Source organism: Azolla caroliniana, unplaced genomic scaffold (genome assembly GCF_043228905.1).
Source record: "Azolla caroliniana isolate FFs.n. ecotype wild unplaced genomic scaffold, voAzoCaro1.0.p SCAF_13, whole genome shotgun sequence".
NCBI classification, from domain to species: Eukaryota; Viridiplantae; Streptophyta; class Polypodiopsida; order Salviniales; family Salviniaceae; genus Azolla; species Azolla caroliniana.
Window position 1 is genome coordinate 19,577,581 of NW_028230448.1, and position 12,251 is coordinate 19,589,831.

At 36.1% G+C, this 12,251-nt stretch overlaps 1 protein-coding gene across 1 annotated transcript; it reads left to right on the forward strand.

Moving 5' to 3' along the window:
• Positions 1 to 271: 271 nt before the first annotated feature.
• On the forward strand, positions 272 to 6,581 carry LOC147856566 (casein kinase 1-like protein HD16). The gene is made up of 16 exons (XM_087329081.1): positions 272 to 1,147; positions 1,245 to 1,370; positions 1,450 to 1,523; positions 1,603 to 1,672; positions 1,750 to 1,805; positions 1,893 to 1,964; positions 4,002 to 4,096; positions 4,173 to 4,239; positions 4,346 to 4,475; positions 4,642 to 4,860; positions 4,968 to 5,098; positions 5,198 to 5,372; positions 5,461 to 5,551; positions 5,620 to 5,777; positions 5,897 to 6,085; positions 6,169 to 6,581. Exons 1-16 carry the CDS (start codon positions 410 to 412, stop codon positions 6,226 to 6,228), a joined length of 2,451 nt encoding a protein of 816 aa, XP_087185207.1. The 5' UTR covers positions 272 to 409; the 3' UTR covers positions 6,229 to 6,581.
• The last annotated feature ends 5,670 nt before the right edge of the window (positions 6,582 to 12,251 follow it).

Genomic DNA, 12,251 nt, shown 5'->3' on the forward strand with positions numbered 1-12,251 from the left:
AGAAAGAAAGAAAGAAAGAAAGGAAGGAGGAAGAAGAAGAAGAAGAAGAAGAAGAACAGAGGAGCGACGAATGCAGCAGGATCGGAAGAAAAGCAGGAAAAGCAGGAAAAGCAGAACGCACAGAGACAAGGAATCTGAAGGGGAGGAGAAGTTGTTTTGCCAGACAGTGTCCTCAGAGGAAGCCCTTCATGTTCTGATCTTCACCACCATCTGAATGAAGGTTTCCTTTTGATCCCGTGTTTCATTCGTCTTCAATCCACGCGTCTCCAGGTTTGAAGGAACCCTTAACCTAACCCTAAAATCTCATTCGTTTAGAGGCGCAGGATTTTTCTGTTTCTTCTTCACAGCCTCATTCAATATGAGGACAAGTTTCCATATCCATATATTTGCTGGCGTGCCTGGATGAAGGATGCCAGAGCTGCGCAGCGGGTATAGACCGCCCCCTGTTATTAAAAAACAGAACCTGCCAGTATCTTCTGAGAAACAGAAACAGAAAAGACAGACAGACACAGTAGAGAGAAACAGGGGAGAGAAACAGCAACAAAAACAGAGACATTGGACCCGTGCAGCAACTGCAGCCAAACAGCTTAAGGATTGCACTGTATTGAAGCATCAAAAGAACGTATTAGATCTGAAGGACTGGGTTATTGACGATAATATAGTAGATGCCAAATTAGAACATCCTAATAATAATGTGATTGGTGATACTGTAGCTAAAGAAGAACAGAATAAGGATCGAACCCAATTGAAGCTCCAAAGGAAGAAGGAAAATACCTTGCCATTGGCTGCAGTGACTAGAGAAACTTCTGAAAACCAAACGTCAGATCTTAAGTATCAAGTTATCGGTCATACTTTGGTTGATGTAAAAGAGGTTAATGATTGTACTACATTGAAGCAGAAAAAGAAGAAGGAAACTAAATCGCCACTGGTGAGAGTGACGAGAGGTTTAGACAGGAATAAGTTAGGGACTGTTTCACCATATCAAGTACGTTTAGAAAAAAAACCATTTAATACCCACATTGTAGAGGAGGCTTGTTTAGAGCCAGAAGACAATAGGGAGGTAATGGATGAAGTAAGTGGAGGTAGAGGTGCAGAGAAGGTACCAGGGCTTGATGAAGAACAATCTACGGCCCCTCTTCCTGAGAGGGTTAGTTAATATTCATCTTAATTCGTTTCCTTATTGCAATCTTTTGCTGGCCAAAATTTCTTCAAGACAATTTCTTAACTAAATTTATATGCAACAGGTGCAAGTAGCAGGTTCCCCTGTTTATATACTAGATAGGAAGCTTGGAAAGGGTGGATTTGGACAGGTATATATAGGTCGGAATCTAAATGGAGGAACTGATAGAACAGGTCCGAAGGCATTGGAGGTAAATATGTTTTTTTTTCCAACAAAGTTCTTTTTTCTGTAACTTGAAAGTTCTATCACTGAAAATTTTCTATACACAGGTTGCTTTGAAATTTGAACACCGGAATAGTAAAGGTTGCAACTCTGGTCCCCCGTATGAGTGGCAAGTGTATAAGTAAGAATTCCATCTCTCAAAAATTTCTCGTCTTGTATTATAGTTCTTCTGGAAATCTTAGCTCCATCTTTGCTTGTAGCAACCTTGGAGGTTGTCATGGTGTTCCTCAAGTTCATCATAAAGGAAGACAAGGAGACTATTATATAATGGTATGATGACATTGCAGCCAGTCGTAATTATATCAATCGTCTATAGCGGTAAACTACATATGATCACTTGTGAGCAGGTCATGGATATGCTGGGTCCAAGTTTATGGGACTTGTGGAATTCTTCTGGACAGGCGTAAGGGCCCCATCATCATTGTTTTAAGCAGAAAATATTTACATATTTCTGGCAACACCTTTTTCATAAATGATCCATTGTCTTCAGGATGTCTACTGAGATGGTTGCTTGCATTGCTGTGGAGGCATTATCCATCTTAGAAAAAATACACAGTAAAGGGTATGATATAAACACTATTTTTGCTCAATGATGCTTTTATTTGAATTGAATCAATTCTTATGTCAAAATATGTAATGTGAATTTATTTGTAGATTAATCAGGGATGCCATTTTATTTTTCATATTCTTATAAGGTGGACACCAATTTAGGCACTTTTTAGCAGACCCTTGTGAATGTTAAGAAGCATGTTCCCAGATTCATGCATTTTTATGCTAGAATTAGGAAGCCGGCAATATACAGATAATGCGGCGACTTCTACAAAAGTAACAAGAGTATGGTTTTCATTGTCTAAATAGAGAAATACCAAAGTTAATGTTAAGATACAAGTTTTATGTTTTCTTTGAGAAATTGAGTAGCGAAGGATTATTTTATAGGTTAGGTGGAGGGATCCTTCACCTTTGTGCTAAAATTTACATATCGGATACTTGTGTTTGCACATCGCTGCCCTCTCTAGGATTCATGTATAATGACTGATATTACGGTGCTGAATGAGTACAGTCAATGATCAAGCATGTTTTGGATTTTTCTCTTCTTTGTGTGGGAGGGCAGAGATCGTATTTTGATTTCTTTTACCATCCTCTGGCTTAGAAACTTTAGCTTCTCTCATTGCGTGTGCTCAATGAGTACAATCAATGATCAACCATGTTTTGCCTTCTTTGAGTGCAAGGATAGAGATCAAATTTTACTTTCTTTTACCATACTCTGGCTTAGAAACTTTTTCTGTCCTCATTGAATACCTTAGGAGATAGGTTTTCTAACTCTTGATGGTTGTAGTGTCTTTATATCAATACAAGTAAAGATAGATAGATAAATTTTATTATCATCTTCGGAGGTCAAATATGAACTATCAGACAAAAAATATTGCATTTTCATGTAATACATGTGAAAATGAGTAGCAACTCTCGATGCTCAAGAACTTTATTGATAAAATGTTGCAATTGAGAGTGCATACTGTGACGATGAATGAAATTCGTGCAAGGATTCTGTTTGGTCAAAAATGTGTGGAAATTATAGCCGGATGTGACCAAAGACAGCATTATATTGGTTCTGAAACTACTGAAATTGGGAGTGCATACTGTGACTATGAGAGAAATTTGTGCAAGGATTGGTTTGGTCAAAGGTGTGTGGAAATCATAGTCAAATGTGATCAAAGATAGAGCATTATATTGGTTCTCAGACTACTAGACTTGTTTGGGGCAAAATGTGCATAGTTGACTTGTCTTATCACATGTGTGCTTATTTCTTGTCTCACATGGAAGCAAATGTGGACCAAGTCATATAGACGCAATGGTTCAGATGGCAGGCAACAGGATGGGCTCTAACATTTATCGATACGTGTGGTTTCCCCACTTGGCGAAGAATATGGTTTCGTAGCTAGGTGCAGTGCAACACATGTAGTATAATGTGTGAAGCATGAGCCTCCACATTTTTCCTATGTCATGATACATTGGCAATTCAAAAAGGCCTTATTCATCGACGAATCATTTGATGCATCATGAAGCAAGTGTGTTGCTTCCCAACTTCTAGACCCTTTTTTCATATCTTGTATCCAATTGGAACACAACTTTTTGCTTTTATGTGTTGTTTGGATATTTTGCTTGCTTCCCATGCGCTTTAGGAAGTTTATGTGAGACTTTTTTGAACCCTTGCATTTACTCAACAACCATTAAAGAGAAGATAAAGATGGTTGCATCATAGGGACAAATCTATTGTCGTAGAAATTATTTGATAATTTCATGCATATCAGCAGGCTACAAACACACAAAATCAGGACAAATGTAGTATATAACATTGAATATACTTTATATTCCTATTGTCTATGATAGATGATAACAGGGAAGTCCAGTGAATCAGTGAACCAAGCATTTTAGAGCCATGTATCTCAAATTATATTGAGGGCGATAGTTGCTCCATTTCTATGTCCACTATAAGCAGTCGGTGATTCACAAAGTAGTATTGTTTCCAACCTATTATTTCGGTCTGGCTATGAACTCTTATCATTATTCCTTGTTTTGTTTTGTTTTCATTTTCCCCCAGGTATGTTCATGGTGATGTTAAACCAGAAAATCTATTGCTTGGACTTCCTGGATCAGCTGATGAGAAAAAGATTTTCTTGATTGATCTAGGTCTAGGTTAGTGCAATATATTTGCAATCCTATTTAAATTTTCCGTCATAGATATCACTTCTAATCTGAATTTGTTTTGCAGCAACAAGATGGAGAGATAGCTCCACTGGGCAGCATGTTTTGTATGACCAAAAGCCTGATGTTTTCAGGTCAAAATTTGCATTCAATTCTTCCAACTTAATCTTTGTTAAGGAGTTTCAACAAATTGCTGGGGAAACTTATTTATTTCTGCACATGCACATATTTATGTTGCAGAGGAACTGTTCGTTATGCAAGTGTCCATGCTCATTTGGGTCGAACTGGCAGTCGGAGGGATGATCTTGAGTCCTTAGCATACACTTTAATATTTTTGTTGAGAGGTCGTTTGCCTTGGCAAGGATATCAGGTTCTACTGAATATCTTTTTTTCATTGCTAAATGTCCAGATATCTAGGGAGTTCTAAATAATAAATTATGTCTATATATCAATCTATTATGTCTTTGTATATGGCATACAATATCCTAGCAATTGTACAGCCCTTACAGATGTCGAGTGACTTGTATGTTTTTCAGGGTGACAACAAAGGATTTCTAGTCTGTAAGAAAAAGATGTCTACATCACCCGAGATTCTATGCTGTTTTTGTCCACTTCCTTTCAAGAAATTCCTTGAGGCAGTTGTAAACATGAAGTTTGATGAGGAGCCTAATTATGCAAAACTGGTATCCCTTTTTGATAGTACTATAGGACCAAATCCAGCATTAAGACCCATCAACACAGATGGTGCCCAAAAGGTGTGCAGCACCTTTTCTGCTATTTGTCTTGGTTTGAAATTTCAATTACATGCTACCAGCTAGCTCTTTATCATTAATTTCTTATTATCTACTTGTTTGAATGCCAGATCGGTCAGAAACGTGCGAGGTTAATTCCTGAAGAGGAAGAAGACGATCAGCCTAGGAAGAAAATTCGCCTAGGGATGCCCTCTACCCAGTGGATTAGTGTGTATAATGCTCATATGCCTATGAAACAAAGGTCAGTAAAGGTCAAGTATTGGATGGTATAATGGTTTTTTGATAATAGTGTCTGCTTTCTGCTGATCTTAACTATTGTGGCGCATGTCATATCTACTAGGTATCATTACAATGTTGCTGATAATCGGCTAGCTCAACATATTGAGAAGGGCAGTGAAGATGGATTATATATCAGCAGTGTGGCGTCGTGTAATAACCTGTGGGCACTTATAATGGATGCTGGAACTTCGTTCACAGCCCAAGTCTATGAACTCTCTCCAAACTTCTTACACAAGGTGTTTCATTTTGTCTGAATATATACTCTATTTTAACATTAGGTCCACATGAAATAGCTAAGTTTTACCTGCATTTGAGTATCTGTAGGAGTGGATCATGGAACAGTGGGAGAACAACTATTATATAAGCGCAATTGCAGGAGCTAATAATGGCAGTTCATTGGTGGTAATGTCTAAAGGTTAGTAGGTGATGTCATCATGATAACAAAAATGATGGGCATATCTTGTGCTGACAGTGCTGTAACAGGAACACAATACACTCAACAATCATATAAAGTAAGCGACTCTTTCCCTTTCAAGTGGATCAATAAGAAGTGGAAGGAGGGGTTCTATGTCACTTCTATGGCCACTGCTGGAAACCGATGGGGTGTGGTCATGTCACGCAATGCAGGCTTCAGTGACCAGGTGAGTTTAGATGTTTTTTGATACCCCTATGGTTTTGCTAGCTTTTGAAATCCTGATTAAAAGATGGAATGCCTCCAGTAATGACACATTAGACAAACTAAATCCATCATTATTTCTAGGTGGTGGAACTTGATTTTCTATATCCAAGTGAAGGCATCCATCATCGATGGGATAATGGGTATCGGATCACAGCAACTGCTGCAACATGGGACCAGGCAGCTTTCATTTTAAGTGTACCAAAAAGAAAACCAGTTGATGAGACTCAGGAGACACTCCGAACATCTGCTTTTCCCAGTACTCATGTGAAGGTTGATGCCAACCTGTCCCGTTAGATTTATTTTGTAACTGAGACTTACCATCTAACAATTAATAATAATTGGCTTTGTTTCAGGAAAAATGGTCAAAGAACCTCTATTTAGCTTCAGTTTGTTATGGGCGAACTGTTTCATAGACTTTTGTATACAATGAATTATATACATTGCTGAGGAGATATTGAAAGAGCGACCGCACTGTTAACCAACATAGAAAGAAAGTCTTGTAATCTTTTGTATTTCGAAAGGAACACAATGAAGCTGCTTCAAATGCGCAGCTTGCAGGATTTGTCAAGGCTGGCTTTGTACCCAAAATGTAGGGTCCTTATTTTGATTTCCAGTGAAGGGCTTTTTTGATGCTCAGCTTAATAGTAGGCATTTGATGGCAAATCCTGTGCTCTGGGGTTTCTGCAGCCTGGATGCGCTTAGCCTAATACAAATCTTGTGTACTTTGCCAGGTAATCTGGAATGTTACCAAGTTGCAGTTTCTGAATGATTGTTAAGTGTGCAACATCAGTAATATTTTTTGTGGGTATGTTTGCTGAGCAGCTTTCTAGTTTTCTTTCCTTTTCCATTGAGTTTTTCTTTAGGCTATTTCAAGCGTATATCTTTCTCTCATTTTGTGTGCATGGAATCTTTGTAGATTGCCTGTGGCTGTGTGCTTTCTTGGTGGTTAGTCTTTTATAATACTTGTCAATGTTTTTTCTGCAGGGCCTTGGTAAGAAGACTCTTAGTAGAGAGTTTGGATCATCATTTAGGCCTGACATATTTTTTTGCCTTTGTTTTACCTGGTTCTTCCAGTTTATACCGTTTCGTAAAGTATTTCCCCATGATTTTCCAGTTTCCCGTCTTCCTTCCGAGTAGTTTTAGTTCTTCCTTAATACTCCCCTACAACACAGACAGACACAAATGCACACATACAGGCGTATATAATCTTTTTTTGATCTCCTCTATTTTGTGAAGGATGTGTGTTCCAATTTAGTGTGTCGGCTTTCTTATTGTGTAGGGCACATATTTGGAGACAGTGAGCCGTTGAGTATTAGCAAAATATTCAGAGTCTTATATCTTATCCAATATACGTTGATATTTCTAAACTCTAAACTTCCTTCAGAAACTATGCAATTTTTTTTTCTAATTGATAGGCCTAGTTTCTTTACATTGGCGTGTTGGTTTTTTAACTTCAAGCCATTTATATGGGGCTAAACTTGTGAAACTTTTGCAGAGCAATTAAAAATAAGGTCTAGCATTATGCGCTTTGGGCCACAACTATATAACAATTAACAAATTCAATCCACAGTGTGACCATCGGCATGTTTTCATTCTTCACACAAAACTAACGTTCATGTGTTTTGTACTATTTCCTAACCTTGTACTTGTCAACATTTTTGCATTCATCTTTTAGAATATTTGTAATATTAGTGAAAAAAAATCATGAAGCATGAAAAAATCCGTACATTTGTGTAATGGTAAAATAAAGTTAAAACAGCTAAAAGCGTTTATTTGATGGAAGTGCAGTAAATGAATGTTAGAAATAAGTCCAAGATAGGGCCTAAACACGTGGCCATTGAACTATAATACTAATGCTACCAATTTAGTTGTAACCAACCTTGAACTCATGATACCAACGCTCTAACCAAGGTCCAAAAAATGCAGCGAATATTTCTATAAATATCTCCATGGAAATGCATGTGTATGTGATGCATTAGTGAAAATGCCTCATGAATGCAAATATTTCAATCTATGCTTGTAATGTTGTCACTAGCTTCCAAACATTAGTTCATGGATTCAATACCATTTTTGTGAAGACCATCTATAGAGAAGTAGTATTGAGGGTTGGTGTTGGTGAGAGAATACAAACAATCCATGTGGGCATTGGTGTACCTGAGCTTAAATGGATGACATTGATGTTATGAATCACAAACTTTAACATGAAATCAATTTCGTTGTATTACAAAGATGTTAGCCAACCATCGATGGCAATGGTTTGTGTTGGTAGAAATCATAAACAACCCTTACGAGCATAGGTGTTACTAGTTTGGATTTGTAACTAAAGCACAAGCTTCAACATTATATAACTTAGGTTGGACCAATAATGTATGCATCCAAAATATTATCTTAAACAAGCAAAAAACTATCCCGAACTCTTAGGTCCCATTAAATGGCCATGAAATATGATATAAGCACAAGTTCCATATGGTTTGCCATGTATTTATGTACCTTTGACAAGTAATTTAATCTCCATTTCATATGGATTGCCTAAAGCTCAACACCGTTCCATGTTTAGGGAGGTATACAATATTGTGTCTTTCTTTTGAACACTTGCCTATTTTCCTTATGGTCATTCCAACAATACACGTCAACTAGAGATGTCCAACTTTGCAAGCATGATTGTTTATTAGTCCATTTGATTGTGTTGGCTCCTTAACAACAATTGCTTAGCTATAATCGACACATATGATGTCACAACAATGTGCATTGTGGAGGCAATAGTAGAGATGATTGCAAATGTATGGAAAAAAATGCAATAGGCACACACAACACCTTGTTCCATTTTATAGATTAATGTCCGAGATGGCTCCTTGGATTATGCATGAATGTTTAAAGCAAAGAATATGATAACATGCTAGAGAGTTTTCTATATAAAAATAGCAATAGGCATCTACAAAAATTTACAACGTTTCTAATGAATATAGACACGTGAAAGACATTAGATCCAATACCAAGCTAAAGTGCATCCTTGGAAACCAATGTCAAGGCATAATAGTTGGGGAATCGAGATTTATTGGCATGCAGTACCCAATAGGCATTGTTGCTCATTACACATTGATATATCCTACATTACTTTTAGACTTGATTCTAATTCCAAATGTTTAAATAATTGTCTCTACTTGTGGATTGATCAAAGCTCTCTATCGGTAATCTACAACAAATGAATAGCGGAAGGATATTATCCTTAAAGAAATGAAAGAATTGAGTATGATTTTAGTTTTTTTGTTCTTGTTGAGGCAATCCCCTTTGAGGAGTGACATAATCGAACCACCCCAAATTCCAATTATATATGTTGTTTGAGCAATTATATGGGCAATTTGTTCTCCTTTTATCTCATTTGAGTGTTACACAAATAAAATTAGGGAATGTAAAGAAAACCTAACTTTATTTTGAAGTTTTCTTGTAAAGAGCAATAACAACAACCTTGCATGGAGATAATAAAGCAAGAAATTCAAAACATGTGTGAGTAACTTTTGCACACATAATGTACACTAAGAAAAAAACAATGAACTTGATTTATGAATAGGCGTTGTGGCAAAGATGTTGTAGACATAATGTTAGGGATTAATTCAGAAGCTAATTTTAATGGTTAAAGTGTAGGGTAAGTGGGAAACTAGTTATCCTAGGATTTGGGACAAACCCATGTGGACCTATGAGACACGGGAACATGTGATGTTCTAGGAGCCTTACATGTTAGGCTATCTATATAAAGGGGACTAACAACCTCCTTCAGTATAAGTTATAACACCGTGAACCATCATATAAAACATCGACTTGGTTTAGCATATGTTTATAAGAATAGGCCGCCTCTTCCTGAGCAATTTAGCATGCTTGCCAAATGTGGTGTTCTACCTCGATCAATGTTTATCATATATGATGATTGACTTATCGTCGGACCTTAGTCACATAGACTCACTTGATCAAGATATAAGATACATAATAAAAGAGGAACAATGAAAACTTAACACCAAAATAATTGAGGAGATTGAGCAATAAGCACTCAATAATTAAGAGTTGGAGAGATTAATGATACAATTACCAATATAAATATAAAAGGTTTTCCCTTAAAAAGATAAGCGTTGATACACTAAATTACAATTGGGGAGAACAAAATAGACATGTGTGTATCAAGTAGACTCCAAGGGGTTCTGTGAGGGCATTGAATGCTATTTCACATATAATTTCCACACATGCTTGTTATTCTAATACTTTCATGATAAGCACATCAATTTGCTTGTCTAACTTACATTCCCAAAAATAGTAGCTCACCAAACTACTTTAGGATTCCTGCTTCACAATAGTTGGATTTACAGATCTAATCTACGTCCTGTTGGATGGGCAACAAAATGCAACGACATTTCTATGTAGTAGCTCTAACGTTGTATGTAGTAATAGGTTCATGTATGAAGGTATCAAAGAGGATGGACCATAGAATCAAGTGCTAAATGACCACAATATGGCTATAACGAAGAAAGGTAGGATCCAATGAGCGGTAAATTAAGAAGTGTTATAGAAGCGGAGGACAATATTTCACCCCACCGTCAAGTATCAAAAGAAGATGAAAAAAAAACGGAGTATATATATACTATGAGGATTTATTTAAAGGGATACATGATTGGTCAACAATTTAATGGTGATGAAGATATCTCTTCAGTTTAGTTGTGTGGATATGTTTTTATATTCATATATATGTATGCATGTGCACATTTGACCAATTTCAATATCCTTGTGTGTGTGTGTGTGAGCGTGCGCGCCTCAACTTTTGAGTATAAAGGTATAAGTTTCTCCTGCAAATGAATGAATGAGAGCCTCAAATTTGACTATTCCACATAGGGGCAATGGCTCATTTTGAGCATGTTTTAACCATTTTCCCTCGATGACATAATTGGCATATGCCGTATTTGTCACACTATCGCATAATAAAGCTAGTTTACAAATAAGCGAAATTTAAGAAGAGTTTTAATTTTTTTGGGAAACATTGGCTCTACACCTCATAAATATTCTCAAGTCTACTTTATAATAAAAAAAGGTTTTCCTAGTAAACAACAAATAGTATTGAAGATGTAATAAGCATTCACTTTAGGGAATAATAAATAGCTATGATAATATATATACATATAATTAAAAAAAAATGAAAACTCGGATTCCTCTACTTCGAAGTTACTTACTACCTTTTGTACGTAGCATGACCAAAGCAACAAACAAATAGGTTTGTTGTTAGAGACTCAACAAAAGGAATGGTATCACCATCGATACACTTACACGTAACAAGACATACCTATATCTACGTAGACATGTATGTATATATTATATAAGTAACAAACAATGATGTGGATAGCACAATGTGGTGCACTAACTGCCGTCCCTATTATCAAATAAAAAACTCAACTTTGTTTCCCAAATGCAATGAACAACCAAACACCCTCTCTTTTTTAGCCCTTTGATATATGGAGCCAAGTTTTCCCTCCTTCGTGTTTATGCTAAAATAGAGGATTTAAAAGAACTCCTTACAAAAAGAAAGCAATATAGGTAGCATGGCCTAAATTTGACGGGTTAGTATTAATGTGTTTTGACGGGCATTTTTTAAATATGCATGTCACATGATATAAGAGTGCAAAAACTAACATGTCATTTGACATACAATTTTTTTAAATGAAAAGCTCTATATAATGCTACATTGGTATACATTTCATTACTATAAAAAGTAGGCAAAGATACACAAATCACCATAACTACCTCACAAAGATAACAAAATACATAAAATAAATATCGTGTTAATGTTTTTTTAAGCCAAAACACAACCAAGATTTGTATCGATAATCATAATTCATTCTTGCAAAGTGGATACAATAATCATCAAACAAAAAATCATACAAATTGAATACTAAATCATCATATATTATGTAAAACCCAAAAACATAAAAAAATGCTTATCATACCTTGACCCGTCGTACTAAGCACTGTGCAGTATGTGTCTACTTCAATGATACTATCCTTGTCTCTTTCTCTTCAAACCAAAGGTTAAAACTTAAGTATATCCTTCCAACAAATGTTTGATGTCTCTTGAGCATTTAAGGATATAACTTCATATAAGTATGTTGTACAAAAACATATAATATATTATTATACACACATCATTGATATAAGTGTGTTGTACAAAAACATATAATATTATTATACACACATCATTTTACATAGTCATGACTCATACATATATTTATATGTGGCATATGTGTGTGAGTCATGAAATGGAAAATAGAATTTTAGCACGTCATTTGAAATGTATAAAATTTAGGAGCCTTTCACATAAAAATGGAAACTTTACCTCTTCTATGTCACTTGTCGAACATTTTTGTTGGGTGTATGTTTTTGATGGGCCACGTATGATACCTGT